Genomic DNA, 19,134 nt, shown 5'->3' with positions numbered 1-19,134 from the left:
AAGTGCGCGTTTGACAACTCGGAACGAGCCAAAGATTTGTTGCTGTGTTCATCGATGATTGCGTGGACCATTGTCGCTTTCTCACGACGGTTGACAGAGTAAATCCTGACAAGGCAGATTTTATAGCATTATCTGTCGCTCTGATCGCCACCGCAGACATCGGTGCAATTGCTTGTGGCCTCCAAAGGAGCTGTAGGAGCTAGCTCCCCGCCATGCTCTGTAGTGGGGCCTGGCTCCTTGGTCTGCGATACTGGTCCAGGGGGAAGTGCAGAGTTATGTTTCCCACTTTCGCATTCAATACATGTGGCTGTATACTTGCAGTCCTGGGCCATGTGCTTAGTAGACGTGCAACATTTAAAGCAGATTCTGTGCTCTTTCAGGAACGCTTTCCTCGCCTCTATGGGTTTCTCCCGGAAAGCCCGACATTTCCTTAACAGGTGGGGCTTTTTGTGAATGGGGCACTGGCGATCGGGGCTCTCGGCTCCAGCGCTGCGCTCCGCAGCACCGACGTCCGTCTTGTGGACTGAGATCTCCCTTTGTATGTGCATTTTCGTGTTCTTGCTTGGTTCAGGAATGTCCGTTTGGCTAATGGCCTTGAAGTCAAAGTCAGTTTTATTGTCAATCTCTTCACATGTCAAGACACACAAAGAAACCGAAATTACGTTTTCTCTATCCCACGGTGACGAGACATATTACACGATAGACATACAAGTAAACGACACAAAATAAAAACAAGAAGGCACAAACAATAAATAATACGAATGCTGAATAAATAATAAATAAACAGATAACACAATAAATAAGAGGAGCAAAAAGGAGCCAGTGTGCATGCAGCAGACAGTAAGCGTAGCGCAAAAGTACAGGACGCTACACAGAAAGGGGAAGCGAGTTCAGGATCCTAACAGCCTGGAGTATGAAGCTGTTGTTGAGTCTGGTGGTGCGGGAGCGCAGGCTCCTATACCTCTTCCCAGAGGGCAGAAGCTCAAACAAAGAGTGAGCGGGGTGACTCACATCACTCACAATCGTGGTCGCCTCGCGGGTGAGATGGGAGATGTAAATGTCTTTCAAGGAGGGGAGTGAAGCACCAATAATCTTACCAGCCGTGTTCACTATGTGCTGCAGGGCCTTCAAGTTGTAGTCAGTGCAGCCACCACCCCAAACAGCAATACAGCTGGAGAGGACGCTCTCAATGGTGCCACGGTAAAATGTAGTCATGAAGCTCGGATCATTCATGATTTTAGCCTGATGGAAGATGATGTCCACGTAAATTCCAAAGGGAAGGAATGAAATTCCGTAACGTTGTTTGTAGCTGAATCCAATAGTCCGCCACTTCTCTTGCAGGCTAAAGGACAGCCTTTGAACCAGGGGACTTATTCCTCTGTGTTGGGAAAAATATACTTTTTATCATTGGATTCTATGTATCTACTTATGTGTGCAAGATTTTCCGCAACATGTGACAGTTGGCCTTGTGATAATGACTTGGGAGCAGATGGCTGGCTAAGGAGCTCATGTATGGAGTCATGAGCCGCGCTATACAATGAGCCCCATAGTTAGCTAGCCATGAACAGATCATGAGGTTGTCATGGGATGGCCGAAGCAGACAAACGTCTTATTTAAGTAGAAGTCATGAGGACTCCAACAGAGGTATCCATCCCATGAGCACTAAGACTACATCTTTTGTCTAGCTAAAGTCATGAGACGACCATACCGCGTCTGTCCTAATAGTATCGCTGTTGCGCGGTGGTCATGAGATGTAATTGTGGAATGTCCTTCCCGTCTAAAGAAGCTATGCGTTCATGTACATGTACACTTGCCCCATTGTTTGTTCCTCAATAAAAGGCACGACCAAACTGAGGGAAGGCGCAGATCCCATCCACATTCACTGTGGCTGGGGTGTGTCCTTCGGCAGAAGTCGCTGGCCATCAAAGACGTATCCCGCCTCTGTGAGATTCTGTTCAGATAAATGTTGTGAACCCAACATTTTCTGGTGGCCCGTACGGGGATTCCTGAAAATCTGCTTGCTGATCCGAGGAGTGTTGAAGACGCCGAATCCGTGCACGGCAGAGGTCATCACAGGACCCTGAAGGAAAGCCCTGGGGAGCGATGTTCATCCACCAGGCCGGCGAAGTCCAGTTCAGCACCTCTCGGCGGCGACGATTGACGGAATCTTCAAGAGAAATCTTTCAGAGATTCGGTGAGACCTCTTTGTTGGCTGCGTGGTTGGGGTATTTTAGTCCCCGGAAAAAAGGGTACCCGGGTAAGGGCGGCGGAGTCCTTGTGAATTCCAAGTGATAGGAATTCGGTCTACAGATGGAACTTGTAGACGTAAATACACCTCGTTGTGTTAAAATTCCGCAGTGTGAATGTGTGTGTGAATGGTAGCACGTATGTGCTGCATGTAATATAGTGCGAAGAAATAACGAATTTCTGTGGAAGCACAGGCAAGAATTCCTCACCAGGAAACTGGTCGAAGCAGGAATTACCACAGAAAGTCGTTATCCCACTAAAGAAACATTCCAGCTTTAGAAATCCCTAAGATTTGACAGATTGGACTAAATTCATTAAAATGGGGGGCCGTCAAAGTGTTATTGACAATATATAAGAAGATGAGAAGTATACATGTTAAATAAGTTACCAAACTTGAGGCAAGTGTCATTAAGAACGATGAGGCCGCAAGTATGTTTGTCAGACAATGAAGCCACAGTGCGCAGGCGCACTGTTAAACAGAGGAGCCTGAGGCAAAAAGCTCTTTCTGCTCCTATGCAAAACATGCATCAAATACCTGTAACTCCCCCATATAATAGCAAAATATGTCATGCTCAGTCAATTAGAACTCCTGTACAAACAAGAAGCATGACGAAGGCTGTTAAATTCCCCCAAAGTATAAACGATGCTGATGTATGCTATGCGAATGATACAGGTGTCAAACCTTATTGAAAGATAAAGCCACTAATATGAAAAAATAAAAATAAAAATAGTAAAACCAACACATCAAATAGAGGTAGACGTTTGCGCAGCGCTGTTTGTTGATGTTGTTTCTGTATTTTGTCTTTATTGTGGGCCCTTGTCTTGTCCTTGTGTTTTCTGTGTGTTTCTGTGTGTCTATGTGTTAAAATTATGAAATTGGCTAAAATAGTGTGCAAGGAAATTTACTAGACTGCGGTCTATTAGATTTGTACCATGACACAAAAAGCAAAATGATTTTGAAACTAGAAGATGCAATTTCTGGAGAAATTGGATGTGAAGGCGTAAAAGATTAATAAATACTTAGAGGATGCAACAGAATGATGTTGAAGCAGAATTGAATCGGTTGGAAAAATGTAGAAATTAGAGATGAAAGAATTAATTTTGTGAAATTTTGCAGAACATTTAATCAATCAATCTTTTATTGGCCAAGTTTGAGCATGCCATACAAAGGATTAATAAGATAACGTGAAAACATAATTTTTTAATTTAGCGATTTTGGGAATGTTGAAAACTCTCCCCGGTGTGTCGTGAATGGGCTGAATGATGTGAATTTCAAATTGGGACAATGTTAATCTGAAACATAGAATGTGCCATTAGGAATGAATGGAAGAAAAATTGCCATAAATTTGCAAATTTTGTGGAAATGAAAAGCTTATGGAATCAAATGAATGCAAGCATCTCTTGCGTGAAATTTCGGAATATGTCAAAATTGGAATGAGTGGGTTGTTTTATCAAGAACCTTGAGATGGGACAAATTCAAATGAGGAATGTGAATTGAAGATTATGTATGACTGTGTGAACAGCTTGCAGAGGACTTGAGGAGAGTGGGACCAGTATATAATGGAGGCTGTGTGTGTGTGTGTGTGTGTGTGAGAGAGAGAGGGAGAGGTGCAAATGAGCAGGAATGAATGATTGACAAGATACAGGTTGAATGGTTGACGTTGTTGGAGACTGCTATGGGAAAATTAGCAGAACAACTTTGAAGAAAGAGTGATCTTGAGCAAATTTAATGCTAAGAAAAGAAAATAGGGCTTATTTCACAGTGGTTGACTGATTATCATGAATTGAATGGCTGGTTTTACGCTTTCATTTAAAAGTCAAGTTTTGGTCTACATTATTGATAATTGCTTTTGAAACAAAGGAAGCGTGGGGATGAGATTCCTTTCTCCTCATGCAGCATTTAGGCCTGAGAGGATATGAAGTCGAGTAACAAAAGTTACGATGGGTAAAACCAGAAGTAAACTATGTTGGTTTACTCTCAGCGAAAGGGAGAGCACTGCAATGAGGCAGGAAACAGGCTATATTAGACACAACACGACCTGTCACAAAGAGCAATGTTTTTTTTTTCTGTGATTCCTTCAGAGCTTGGGCTCCACATTATGCTGAAATTGCTAAGCCACTGACACGAGTGGCTCATGGACAGTCGTTAGCAGTCGAAGATACATTCGCGTGGACACCAAAAGTAGAAGCATTGACAAATTAAAAATGACATTAATTCGGACAACAAAGGGTGCGATAATGGATAAGGTGTTATTGACCACGTCAGCAACGAAACTGTTTTGCCAAAATGATTTTTTAAGGCAAACCCAATTGTGTCACTTATGTGACAACAGGGGGGGATGAGTTATTAGTTACCTTCGGTTTAGATTCTTAAGTGAAATTTAAAAAAATAAATAAATAAATAAAAAACATGTCCTATTTGTGTGAAACATGATCCACACAGGAACCTAAAAGAAACTATATGAAAATCACCCCCACTTCAGAAGGGTTAACACCTGTTGAAAACAAAGTGGAAAATGTGTTCAAGTTATACTAGGTGGATTGCTAAAGGTGCACATCTGACAGACAAAGACATATACGTTGTAAATAATAAGCTTGCTATCTCTAAATCCCTTTTTAGAGCAGCTGCAATTTCGACACAAGGAAGTACTCATGTGTCGACAGGGGGGATGCAGGAGCTAATATCACAACACTTTACAACGTATGGTTTCAATTTGTACTCAAAACTTTTTTTGTAGAGCTGTGAAGTCTGTATAAAAAAAAATAATCCACAAGGGAATGTAAAACCAAAAAGAGGAAAATTCGCAGAACCGACATATCCGTTCCAAATGTCGCATATGGACTTCATAGAACTAAACAGGTGTGGACTGTACAAATACTGTTTAGTCCTAATCGATGCCTTTTCAAGGTGGACAGAAATAATCCCAGCAAAGAATGCAGATGCTATAACAGTAACAAAGGCTATCTGCAAGACCATTATTCCCAGTTATGGAATCCCAGAGACCATTTATAGTGACAACGGACCACATTTTGTCAATACGGTCATTAACCAAATGCATGGCAGAAACGGGAAGACCATGGCCCGAATGTCTAGATTTTGTAAAACTCTATATGAGGATTATGCCCTGTGGCAAGGTTTTAACCCGATATGAGATCATTCATGGCAGAGCATACGGGCTCCCACTGTTCTCACATGATCAAGACACAGCCACAGAAGAGCTAACTCTAGCTGACTAACATGATCAAAACCATGCAAACGGAAAACGTGTCAAATGCAAATTTACTGCCCTCCACTCCTTTATCTCCACAGGATGGCTCAGCAAAACCAGGTGACTGGGTCTTCATCAAAGTAATCAAACGGAAGACGTGGTCTTCACCCCGGTGGGAGGGACCATTCCAAGTCCTACTCACCACACCCACAGCTGTGCAGAATGACCCAGCTGGATTCATCTCAGCCACTGTAAGCTGCAGAGAGTGCTTGGCTCCTAGGCCCCGGTCAGGGCGAAGTATCCGGCTACAAAGGGGGTGCCAATTATAGTTTGGCATCAGTCTCAAACCGGTGAAGAACTAAGAACCCTGATCATTTAGCTCCCTAGGGGTTCAGGTGGCTCTGTGGAACTGAACGGAAAATGGCACTCAGAGGAGTGCTTGTCTGTGCTGTGGCTGTAGCATGCTTGCCAATGACATGGAGTGTCCAGGGTCCCCAAGGGGAGAGTGGAACTTCCGCTCGAATCAAGAGAATGACGACCGAACTGTTGACAAAGTATATAAAGATAAACCCAGATATACCCCATGCAGACAACATGTGGTACCAGTATGTATCCATGTTGGCCGAAACATACAATCAAAGTGAATGTTATGTATGTTCCATAATGCCACGATCAAGTCAACAGCCCGTCCTACATGCCCGATCCATGCCAGAGAAAAATGGATGGTGTTTCGCAATACTAAGGGCTTTTGGGTTTAATCCCATCGAAGGACTCAGACGGTCGGAAATTAATGAGGCACAACTAACCGCCCATCCCTGTTACAACATCTCAAGGCCATTCACAATAGTGTCAAGAAGTTCTGACGTCACACCCGCACCAGTGACTCTCGAAGTGAGTGAAACCATCTCACATCCCCTGTGCTTCCGACAAAGACGTGTTGATGGAATAAGGGTGGGAGATACAAAGCGCTGCATCACCACCGCACTTCTAGAACCTTCCAGCAAGACCTCGATGAATACCACCTTAGCAATCAGACAAATCCTAGCAGGAGGCGAAAATCCCCACTCCATCATCGAAGGGGGATGGTGGCTCTGTGGTCGCCGAGGCTACGCAGTCCTTCCAGGACGATGGGATGGCACATGTGCCCCCGTATATGTGTCAGATCACACTGTGTTCCTCAGTCTGACACATTTTCAGGAACATCATCAGCGAAAGACACGTGCAGCTGTTGCCCCCACCTTCCGACCCTACGACAGTGTCTGGGGCTCAGACGTACCAGATGAATACAAGCTTTGGAGCACAGGACAAAAGGTGGCACTCACACTCTTCCCACAGGCGGGTGTGGCTAAGACTATTCTCCGAATAGAAACTATGGACTACAGGTTGAAGACCTTTGCCAATTTTACTCTAGAGGCCCTTACAGGTTACCAGACGGAGCTGCAAGCCCTGAGACTAACGACACTACAGTCCCGAATGGTCTTGGACCTCCTGACTGCCGAGAAAGGAGGTGTGTGTGAAATAGTTGGTACCTCCTGTTGTACCTACATCCCAGGAGAAAATGACACCAACATCGAGTATGCCCTACAAGGCCTTCGGAACCTCCGTAAGGCTATGTCCCAGGACGAAACTCCAGCCAAGGACGTCCATCCCTTTTGGTGGCTGTTTTATGGCAATTGGAGGCAACTTCTCTTGAAAGTTGCAGTTCTTTTATTTTCCATACTGTTATTGCTCTGTATTTTTACATCATGTATCATACCTTGTATTCGTCACATGATGACTAAAATGTTGACATCAGCGTTTGCTATCCGGAATGTCATGTTGGTCCAGCGTGAACAAGATGAGTGGGACCACCTTGCGTAAACCGCCTACCTATTTGTTTTTTTTTCCTTTTTTGATGGTCCAGGAAAAAAAAAAAAAAAATACATTCCATTATGACGAACATGGCCAAAGCCGAATGGAGAGCTGTAGTTCTGGTAAACCCTGGAATGTAAACTTTCATACTTTTTGATGTTACTATACTATATTGTGTAGGCGTATACTCATTTATACACATATGTAGTTATTAGTTGATGTTTTGTTTTCCCATGAATTCCAATGTTAAACAGGGGGGAATGTTGGGAAAAATATACTTTTTATCATTGGATTCTATGTATCTACTTATGTGTGCAAGATTTTCCGCAACATGTGACAGTTGGCCTTGTGATAATGACTTGGGAGCAGATGGCTGGCTAAGGAGCTCATGTATGGAGTCATGAGCCGCGCTATACAATGAGCCCCATAGTTAGCTAGCCATGAACAGATCATGAGGTTGTCATGGGATGGCCGAAGCAGACAAACGTCTTATTTAAGTAGAAGTCATGAGGACTCCAACAGAGGTATCCATCCCATGAGCACTAAGACTACATCTTTTGTCTAGCTAAAGTCATGAGACGACCATACCGCGTCTGTCCTAATAGTATCGCTGTTGCGCGGTGGTCATGAGATGTAATTGTGGAATGTCCTTCCCGTCTAAAGAAGCTATGCGTTCATGTACATGTACACTTGCCCCATTGTTTGTTCCTCAATAAAAGGCACGACCAAACTGAGGGAAGGCGCAGATCCCATCCACATTCACTGTGGCTGGGGTGTGTCCTTCGGCAGAAGTCGCTGGCCATCAAAGACGTATCCCGCCTCTGTGAGATTCTGTTCAGATAAATGTTGTGAACCCAACACTCTGGCTGTGCCTAGGTAGTGAAGGCCTGGAAGAGTTCCGTCTGCCTTGGCTGCTCTTAATTCCATCAAGAGGTCTCTGAGCTCATGCAGCTTTGCACAGTCTTTGTTGGTGATTTTTGGGGAAATTGTTGATGCGTTGGAAGAGAGCCTCTTTGACTACTTCAGGGGCTCTGCAGCATGCGTCCAGTTTGTCCCATGTCATCTGCAGTCTTCGTTGGGGGTGATTGGCATTGACATCCCTGATACGCTTTGCATGCTCTCCCGACTCTTTCCCGAGCCACTTGACCAGTAGATCCATCTCCTCGCTGGGAGTGAGATTGAGTCATCTCACTGCGTTTTGAAAGGACAGTCGCCAAGCTCTGTAGCTTGCAGGCTTGTCGTTGAATTGAGTCATACTTGTAGTGACCAGCTCGCGACGGGCAAAATATCTGACAACGTTGTTGATACCTGATCGGTCGTGCTGGTTGCTTTGGGGTGTGTAGTTGGGCACGGTAGGACGTGATGGACCCCGGTATCTGGGTGTAGCTGTATATGTGCCCTGATGGCCCTGTGTATCTCTTGGGATAAGAGATGTGATAGGGGCATGTTGTTGTGGCCAATGAGCTGGTAGTCTGTTCGCCGGTGTATAGGTAATAATAGTAATCACAAATTATGTTTATAACGCACTTTACATTTGGAGGAATCTCAAAGTGCTACATGGCAAGTAAAAACAAGAAAACAAAGCAAGGACAAATATGAAACAACTGGACAACAACCAGGATGTGAGAATAGGATTACAGAAATGCTAGAGTAAAGAGGTGAGTTTTAAGTCCGGTTTTGAAAGAGTCAGTGGATTGGGGTGTTCTTCGGTGGTCGGGGAGGGAGTTCCACAGTGTGGGTGGTAGGTGGTGTAGGTGAGGTTGGCATCGGCCGGACCATTCTCTGATATGGGCCATTGAGCTGTAATAGAGTTACCTGGCACAGTATCTGCACGTAGATGATTCGTCACCTTGCGGGGGAAGATAAGGTGCTGATGCAGACTCTACGTGTAGCCATCTTGCCTCGTCGTGAGAGTGTAGATGTGGTGCCATTGTTGGCTCTGTGAATCGCTGTCCAGGCTTGTCTTGAGAAAATTGTTGTGATGCCAAGGTTAGCTGAGTATGTAGCTGAACAGGCTCATCCTGGGAGAGTACATGTGGCGGTGCTGGGCGCTCTGTGTATAGCTGGTTAGTGTTATCCTGAGTGAGAAGATCCGGAGGCGGGTTGGATAATATGTTTAGCAGTTTCGGTAGGAGCGTATTCTTCCCGCGCGGCGGTTGAAGGCTCCTTGGACTGCTGAGCGACATATTCCCTGGTCCATTCCAGTGGGTTAAAGGGACTCTCATCGAGTTGAATCTTCCTGCTATCTCGCTCACTACTGTTTTTGATGCTAGCCGCTGCTTCTAGAGCCTCTGCTTTGGCCTCAGCTGCAGCCACGTTTTTCTCTAATGATAGCTTCTCCATGCGTGCCACTAATTGTGCCTTTTCGATCTCCATGCATGCCTCTAATTGTGCCTTTTCCATTTTCAGAATCATTTCTTTATCTGTGAAGGAAAGGAGTACTTTTGCTGCCTCGGCTTCGGCGCGGGCCATGGCAGAATCGCCAGAGGACGCTTTTATAGAACATGATTTGTAAGATCTAGACTTCAGTGACTGTTCTTTTTGTCCATCCATAGTCTGAGTTTGGCGTTTAACTTTGTTACCTTCTGCGGTGAAGACGTTTCACTATCCTGCCCTCCAAATATGTTGAATATCCGAAGACAGTAAGCTCAACCACTTTCACTCAACAAGACTCTGAAGGCCTGGTTGAAGGTTGACTCCAGGTTTAATAACAAGGGAAAGGTGAAACAACGATGCCTTGTATAACACAAAATGTAGGTAGTAGTTTTGCCAAACTGCAGGAGAGAATAGCACAAGCAGCGTTCTCTTTCAACACTGTGCTGAAACGTGCTCTTACTTCCTGATTCTAGTCATGTGACCTACTCTATCTTAATAATGATCACAGACTTCTAAGATCACAGACTACAAAGACATGACAGTTATGATTTTTCTCATGACTAATACACTTACGCACTCAGAAAAAGGCTGAGGACCGCTGTTGTGCTGTTATGTTAATAAAAGTTAGGCATCCCTAAATAATCTTCTCTTTCCTGACAATCATCTTTGTGTACCGTTTTTTCCGTGTATAGTGCGCAAAATTTAACGAATTTATTGTCCTAAAATCTGGGGTGCGCATTATACATGGGTACAAAAAATCTGTAAATTATTTTTTTTTTAATTTTTTTTTTTTTTTTTTTAGAAAACAAAACCAACAACAGGACTGACTGACAAAGTCGTGGAACAAAAAGACAGGGTGACATTACCAAAGACAGGAACAGAAAGCAAACAGACATCATGACAGTAACACATGCAATGATCCGACGGTGAGCGAGGGGCAGACAGGACTTAAATACAAAACACGTTACATCGATTGAGGTGACACAGGAAGAGAGGGGCGACGCGAACAGAAACTATGGCAACCTAGGGGCAGACAGGACTTACCGTTTTTTTCCGTGTATAGTGCGCCCCCATGTATAATACGCACCCTAAAAATGGCATGCTGATGCTGGAAAAAAGCCTGTACCCATGTATAATACGCACCCAATTTTTATGAATTTTTTTTATGACATTTTTATTTTTTTAAATTTTTTTTTTAAAGTCCCAATGATCGTCACACACGCAGGGAGGCAATGGGTCCCATTTTTATAGTCTTTTGTATGGTCTTAATTAGGCTGGATGTAATTTTTTTTGTTGGCGTTGATTTCTCCGACTGCCCATAAACGCACCACCGCGCTCCGTGCTCGCACGGGAAAGAGCCGTGCGGACGTGAAAAATGCGGCTCTGTATGGGAGAGACGTTGAAGAGGAATAAAAACACCCTTGGAAACCAAAACTTGGTGATTTCAAGTTTAATTTCGAGGGACATTTGTCACGTCTCGTCCCCAGTTTTGCTATGTGTCTAGGTTGCCATAGTTTCTGTTCGCGTCGCTCCTCTCTTCCTGTGTCACCTCAATCGATGTAACGTGTTTTGTATTTAAGTCCTGTCTGCCCCTCGCTCACCGTCGGATCATTGCATGTGTTACTGTCATGATGTCTGTTTGCTTTCTGTTCCTGTCTTTGGTAATGTCACCCTGTCTTTTTGTTCCACGACTTTGTCGGTCAGTCCTGTTGTTGGTTTTGTTTTCTAAAAAAAAAAAAAAGAAAAAAAAAAAAGAAAAAAAAAAAAATTTAAAAATTTTTGTACCCATGTATAATGCGCACCCCAGATTTTAGGACAATAAATTCGTTAAATTTTGCGCACTATACACGGAAAAAAACGGTAAATACAAAACACGTTACATCGATTGAGGTGACACAGGAAGAGAGGGGCGACGCGAACAGAAACTATGGCAACCTAGACACATAGCAAAACTGGGGACGAGACGTGACAAATGTCTCTCGAAATGAAACTTGAAATCACCAAGTTTTGGTTTCCAAGGGTGTTTTTATTCCTCTTCAACATCTCTCCCATACAGACCCGCCTTTTTCACGTCCGCACGCCTCTTTCCCGTGCGCGCACGGAGCGCGGTGGTGCGTTTACGGGCAGTCGGAGAAATCAACGCCAACAAAAAAAATTACATCCAGCCTAGTTAAGACCATACCAAAGACTATAAAAATGGGACCCATTGCCTCCCTGCGTGTGTGACGATCATTGGGACTTAAAAAAAAAAAAAAAAAAAAAAAAAGAAATTCATAAAAAAAAAATCATAAAAATTGGGTGCGTATTATACATGGGTACAGGCTTTTTTTCCAGCGTCAGCATGTCATTTTTAGGGTGCGTATTATACATGGGGGCGCACTATACACGAAAAAAAACGGTATATTCTCTTTCAAATGGTAATTAAACATTAAAAACCTTACGCGATCATGCGGCGACTTTACGTGCATTTTTTCTAACGGCCATCCGGGGCGGCTCTCAGGTAAGAGTGAGAGAGGTGGAATATATGCGTCGAGGAAGACCGTAGTGGCGCGTTGTGCACGAGGAAATTTTGCGTAAACAGAGCCCAATGATGGATGACACTTGAAGGCGTGTGTATGATGCAGCTTTCAAGTTAAAAGCCATTGAGCTGGCTGATAAAGAAGGGAACAGAGCGGTTGCACGTAAACTTGGAATAAATTAATCGATTTGAAGTGGCCCTCCGACTTGAATGGGAGGCTTGGATGACCAGCGGCGAGAAATCGTTTACAAAAATTGGACGCATGCAACGAGCAACTTTCGCACAAGTCTGCCAGTGGATCCTGACAGCGTGGAAGAAGTGTGAAAAAATCCACCATCACCAACTGGTTTCGAAAAGCTGGTCTGCTGCGTGACGGAGAGGAGAGCACAAGCTCAGGAGTGAATTTGCCTCAGGACGAGAGTGAAGATGAAAGCGACAATGAAAGAGAGAATAAGAAAGAGTGTTGTGACGTACATCTGCCGCTATTCCACTCGGACACTGAGGAGGAAGATTTTGCTGGTTTCAGGTGACAGGAGGATTAAAACTTTAAAAAGGCTTTCTGTGTACTGTCTTTCTTTGTAAATAACTCTTGCGCACGTATGGCTTATAGACCGGCGTGGCTTATATAAGTATAAAACTAAAAAAATCAAGAATTTTAGCTGGGGCAGTTTATAGTCCGGTGCGGCTTATAGCCCGAAATTTACGGTACATATACGTGCCGTGCTACCTGTCACCAGCCGGTACTCTGTCACTCAATCACCATGGTTACCATTTACAGCCACGCCCCTTCCATTAAGTCAATCACCCACACCTGTTCCTGCTCATCAACCAGTTCTTATTTAAACACCACACATCAGTCACTCCTTTGTCAGTTCGTCCCAGTATGCTACCTGTCCGTGCTCTTGCTCTGTGCCTTGTTGCTCTGTGCCTTGTTGCTCTCGTTGCCTCCCAGTTGCCAACCTGTTTCCGTGTACTGACGGATCAAGCCCGAATGCCCTGACCAAGCGCCTGTCCAACAACCAAGCCTGAACACCGCCAGCCCTGACTGAATGCCCGATGACTGACTGACTCCCTCCTTGAACTCCACGCCCGATCCCCTAATTTCTCCAATAAACAGTGTATCGCATTTGGTCGTCCTGCCCGTCTGTTCTTGTCACAGAACGAACTGACCAAATCACAACCAGCGTGCCCTGTTTTTCCCCCTCCTACTATTGAGCGACCGGCACACACTGAAACGCGGCTAGAGGAGCTGTCGGCTCAAGTCCTGCGCCTCACTTTGCTGCTGCAGCCAGCATTGCAAGTTGGCTAAGCCACCGCGTCCACTCCGCTGCTCATCCTGCGTCAGCCCACTTCCTCCATGCCAGTAGAGGGCTTCCCGAAATCTGAGGTGGGAAATCCAGAGGGATTTGACGCTAACCCAGGGGTGGGCAAACTACGGCCCGCGGGCCACATCCGGCCCACGGGACCGTTTAATCCGGCCCGCCAACCCTGAACAAATTGTATTATTAAACTTTTTTTTTTTGGTCATTTTGCCTGCAATGACTGCGTTTTCCCAGTAGGTGGCGAAGCGCTCGCCTGCGCATTTACTACCGGAAGCTGTGTCAGAAAGCTCTGTGCACACTCACAAGTGCGTGTACGTACTCAGTAGTACGGACTTGGCGCACTCTCGCTCTATTCGTATCAGTCCCGAATTTAGAGCGTGGGCTTTGACGACAGCATTCTTATAATTCGCGCGCTGAGCTTTCAGATGCAGTTTTGCGCTAAAGCCACCCACCCACAAACCTTCCCCTGGAATCCTTCCATTAAAATGAGTGACCCGAAAAAAAGAAGTGAGTGCCGAGTGTTTAAAAAAGAGTGGCCAATTTGGCTCGACGTACGCGACGTGACGTTCAGCGACATCAACATCAACCCGTCACAGATCAAGGTAAACGGACCAACACCTCGGATCTCGCCTAAGAATTGCCACAACAAATTTTACTCCAGACTATGACGCACTAGCAAAAAAGGGACACCAACAACACTGTTCCCACTGAAAATGAACGGGAGGCTCTCAAGTTTATTGTAAAAAAATGCATTTTGAACATGATTTGTACACATAGCAGGGATTGAAACTAGCGACCATTCTCATTTTCAAACAATGCAGGATGCTCAAGGACATTGATGCACCACCTATTTGCGACTAATCTTAACCTGTAAAGTTCTTAAGGCTTACTTTAAGGAAGTGTTTCCCTTTTCCTCACCTCTGTTACCAGGTGTTTGCGAGTTAAAACTCTGCTCTGATTTTCAGATACCCCTCACCGTGTTGCTGTTTTGATTACTTTATTTGGATGTATGCTTTCACCGATTCTTCAAGATGATATATTTGGTCAGAATGTTTGCCGTTTGATGTGATCTCATAAGATAAACATCTTTCATTAATCTGACCTGCAGGCATTGAAGTGATGGAGATTGTTATTCATAATAACAGTGTCGTATTTTATGAGAATCACTGATAGCAGTTTTTTAGTGAATTATTATTTTTTTAATGCTGTTAATAAATGCATTTGTTTTCAAAAAACCTGTTTGGAATATCCATGCTTTACTACCTACTAAAGGCCAAGATCTTTTATGCAATGACCTTTACAGGTCGCTTATATGACTTCACACAACGCCTACGTCCATCTGCTCCTGGTCCGGCCCTCCGGTCCAAATTTAGAACCCAGTTCGGCCCGCGAGTCAAAAAGTTTGCCCACCCCTGCGCTAACCAGTACAGAGTCCGGCCATTTCTTTGAAGTTGATGGATTTAGTTTGCGCTCCAGCCTCAGATATTTGCCTCGTAGGGAGCCAAGGTGGGATTTACAATAACGCACCTCACCAGTAAGGGCCTCCAATGTGGAATGGCCAAGTTAGACCGCCAAAGCACCCGCCTGTGCTTCCTTTGAGGCATTCACTCAGGAAATGACCAAAGTCTTAGATATTAGCTCCTCCGTCACCGAGGCATCGCGGAAGCTGCTTCTTGGAACATGCCCTGAACTTCCGCATTGCTGTCAGTCAGAATTTGTAGTCGATATTTTTTTTGAGTCTGGATGACTATCGAGCTTGTTTCATACTAGACCAGGGGTCTCCAAACTTTTTGCAAGGAGGGCCAGATTTAATAAAGTGAAGGGGCCCGGGGGCCAATAGTTTTTTCAGACATTTTTTAACTACAAAAATGTCATGCAAATACACACTATTATAAAACAAATTTAATTGTCACAATTGTCTTTATTTTTCAAATGACAAAATAACCAAATAAAAGCCATTCAGGTAAATGTGAGCAACTCTAAAAACACAAATTCTGCCTTTCATTCATATCTGAAGAGTCAGATAACATTGAACAAACTGTTTGAAATACCTTACATTTACATGAGTTTAAAATTATTTTTGCCTCATGAACATTTTAAACGAGAGTTATAAGTAATGCAACGTTGTCTGTTATTAAAACTTAAAACAAGTGAATTTTGCTCTTGTCATCTACAATATTTTTCAGAAGGTAATAGTTTTTGTCACGTCTACAGGTTCATAACATCAACAGTATTAACATGGCTACTTCGTAGCTTGCTTTGGTAAAAGTAAAAGTAATGCAAATTTGTCTGTTATTATTAAAACTTAAAACAAGTGAGTTTTGCTCTCGTCATTTACAATATACAATACAAATGTTATATGTATGAATGTAGGTACGTCTGTATGTGTATATGCATGTATTTTGTCATGTCTTTTATTGTGTACAATAAGCTTATTCTTTTTTCACATGTTTGAAATAAATAAACGAAACGAAAACGAAACGAAAACGAAATATCTTTCAGAAAGTAATAGTTTGTGTCATGTCTACAGGTTTATAACATCAACAGTATTAACATGGCCACTTCGTAATATTTAATATTATGTAATATTTAATTTTTATTTAATTTTGACTCACAGCCCCGCGTGAAGAATCGCTGTTGTGATGCCATTTCAGCTTGGAGCTGCTTCACTTTATCAGCGCGGTTACTCCCTGTTAGCTCCCTGTGCCGAAGAAACCCGCTCCGTCCTGCTTCAATGACTACCGCCCCGTGGCACTTACACCCATCATCATGAAGTGCTTTGAGCGACTTGTCATGGAGCACATCCGATCCGTTCTCCCCCCCACCATTGACCCCTTCCAGTTTGCGTACCGAGCCAAACGGTCCTCTGAGGATGCCGTCTGCTCTGCCCCCCACTCCTGGAGAGAAGGGACTCGTATGTGAGATTGCTGTTTGTGGACTTCAGTTCTGCCTTCAAGACCATTGTGCCACAACGCCTCATCAGCAAACATGACACGCTGGGCCTCAGTACCTACCTCTGCAACTGGCTACTGGACTTCCTCTGTCAGAGGCCACAGGTAGTACGTGTTGGCGACAAAATCTCCGCCAGCATCACGCTGAGCACGGGGGCCCCCCAAGGCTGAATGCTCAGTCCGCTGCTCTTCACACTCCTGACGCATGACTGCACTGCAACCTACAGCGACAATCGTATAGTGAAGTTTGCTGACGACACGACTCTGGTGGGTCTCATCACCGAGGGAGACGAGACTCAATACAGGCTGGAGGTTGACCTTCTGACCACGTGGTGCATGGACAACAACCTCCTGCTGAACGTCGACAAGACCAAGGAGATTGTTGTGGACTTCCGGAAGGGTCACACCCAACACCTGCCGCTGACCATCGACGGTGCAGTGGTGGAGAGAGTGAGCAGCGCCAAGTTCCTGGGGGTGCACATAAGTGAGGATCTCTTCTGGTCCACCAACACCGCATCACTGGCAAAGAAAGCCCAGCGCCGCCTGTACTTCCTGCGGAAAGTCAGGCGAGCGAGCGCTCCTCCGGCCGTCATGACTACATTTTACCGCGGCACCATTGAGAGCGTCCTCTCCAGCTGTATTGCTGTTTGGGATGGCGGCTGCACTGACTACAACTTGAAGGCCCTGCAGCGCATAGTGAACACGGCTGGTAAGATTATTGGCGCTTCGCTCCCCTCCTTGAAGGACATTTACACCTCCCATCTCACCCACAAGGCGACCACGATTGTGAGTGATGTGAGTCACCCCGCTCACTCTTTGTTCGAGCTTCTGCCCTCTGGGAAGAGGTACAGAAGCCTGCGCTCCCGCACCACCAGACTCTCAAACAGCTTCACACTCCAGGCTGTTAGGATCCTGAACTCGCTTCCCCGTTCTGCTTAGCGTCCTGCACTTCTACTGTCTGTATGCACACTGGCTCTTATTTGTTGTGTTATCTGTTTATTTATTATTTATTATTACTCCTATTATTTATTGTTTGTGCCTTCTTGTTTTTTATATTGCGTCGTTTACTTGTATGTCTATCGTGTAATATGTCTTGTCACCGTGGGATAGAGAAAACGTAATTTCGATCTCTTTGTGTGTCTCGGCATGTGAAGACGTTGACAATAAAGCAGACTTTGACTTTGAGCTTGTCGTATGTGTCAGCATGTTTAGTCTACTAGTGTCTCTTTAGGTTGAAATCCTTAAACAAGGCAACCGTCTCTTTAGAAATTAGACAAACACAATTGCCTTGATTTTCAGCGAAGAAGTATTGTAATTCCTATTTCTCTTGAAAGCGACGTTCCTCAATGTCAACTTTCCTCGTTTTCTTTGCAGTCGCCATGGCAGAAATGAGCGGCGAGGGGTGGTGCCGCAACTTTTGGTAATAGGAAGAATTACAGTTTTATGATTTTTTTTTTCTTCAGTTTGACAGTGCAGGCGGGCCATAAATACTGTTGTGCCGTTTCTGATCGGGGTTCGTTTCGTGATCGCGCCGTTTGATTGACAGCTCTGGCACGCTCATAATCGATTGAGTATGTTGCTGTGATCGTGTGCGTCTTTGACACAAAATGAGTATATAAGGTTCATTGTTACTACTGTCCACTGTTGTGCCGTTTGTCCGATCGTGGTTTGCTTTGTGTGCACGCCGTTTGATGGACAGCTCCGGCGCGCTCCTTAAAGTTTGCCTCGCATCGTACGAGTAGCCGTTACGCAGCGGCACGGCGGCTTACGGTCGCCAGAAAATGTATTTTGTTGTCTCGATTGATGACTTGTGTTTGATGTGTTGCCGAGAGTATATCATGTATGCCTATTTATTATTATTATTATTTTCCAGTAATTCAGTAAAGCAATCAAAACTGAACCACGTCTTCCTTCCTGTGTTCTGACTGACACCCGGGGGTGAAAAGAGCATAACCATCCGAGTCCTCAGGCTCCCCAACAATAGCGGTAGCAGTTTGCATTATTTTATCGCAATGTTTTTCCTTATTCAGATTTGTTTCAAGACTACAGTTAGACTTCACTTTGATGCTTAATGCAATTATTGCAATTTTGTTGTTTCATCACAGTAGATTGGTTTATTTACATTTCAAAAACCAGAAGCCATACATTTACAAATGTGATTGCACTTTAGTTTACATATTTAAATGTTCAGATATGAAGATGTGATAGACAGTTTTTGCATGATTTGAATGAGGCAAAATAAGCTTTTTCTCTCGAATATATTGTTCTAATCATTTGTTTCAGATGTACTGTAATTATTTTCTGTATAAAAAATAAATTTGGTGTTCAAAAAGTCTTTTTTCAAACTTGAATCTTGAAAAAGAGGGGGTCATCTTATAATCGGGGTCGTCTTATATTTGGGCCAATACGGTAATTAACAACATTCATGAGCAATTTTTGGATTACAAAATGTAAATACCATCATTGGCACAAGAAACAGTTGAATATCTCCTCCGTATCCTCAATGGGATCAAGGGTAAGTTGGAGCCTATTCCAGTTGATTTTGGACAAGCAGCTGGTTGCAAATAAATTGTAAAACACATACAAACAAGAATCCACCCTTGCAAATTAAAGGGCCCAATTAACAAGCATTTTTTTAATATACGTATGTATGAGGAAGC

At 44.1% G+C, this 19,134-nt stretch overlaps 2 protein-coding genes across 10 annotated transcripts in view; one reads left to right on the top strand and one right to left on the bottom strand.

Annotated features, from left to right (window-relative positions):
• The window catches only part of LOC133163397 (long-chain fatty acid transport protein 3), a 50,131-nt gene that overhangs the window by 19,446 nt on the left and 11,551 nt on the right, over window positions 1–19,134 (bottom strand). The gene's annotated exons all lie outside the window — the stretch shown is intronic.
• Window positions 1,387–8,120, top strand: LOC133163399 (uncharacterized). The gene is made up of 2 exons (XM_061293253.1): window positions 1,387–2,194; window positions 5,558–8,120. The coding sequence occupies exon 2, from the start codon at window positions 5,877–5,879 to the stop codon at window positions 7,314–7,316; it is 1,440 nt and encodes a 479-aa protein (XP_061149237.1). The 5' UTR covers window positions 1,387–2,194; window positions 5,558–5,876; the 3' UTR covers window positions 7,317–8,120.

The sequence above is a fragment of the Syngnathus typhle genome, linkage group LG12, assembly GCF_033458585.1.
Source record: "Syngnathus typhle isolate RoL2023-S1 ecotype Sweden linkage group LG12, RoL_Styp_1.0, whole genome shotgun sequence".
Lineage (NCBI taxonomy): Eukaryota > Metazoa > Chordata > Actinopteri > Syngnathiformes > Syngnathidae > Syngnathus > Syngnathus typhle.
The sequence above is the reverse complement of the archived record's forward strand: the minus strand, read 5'-3'. Positions and strand labels throughout refer to the sequence as shown.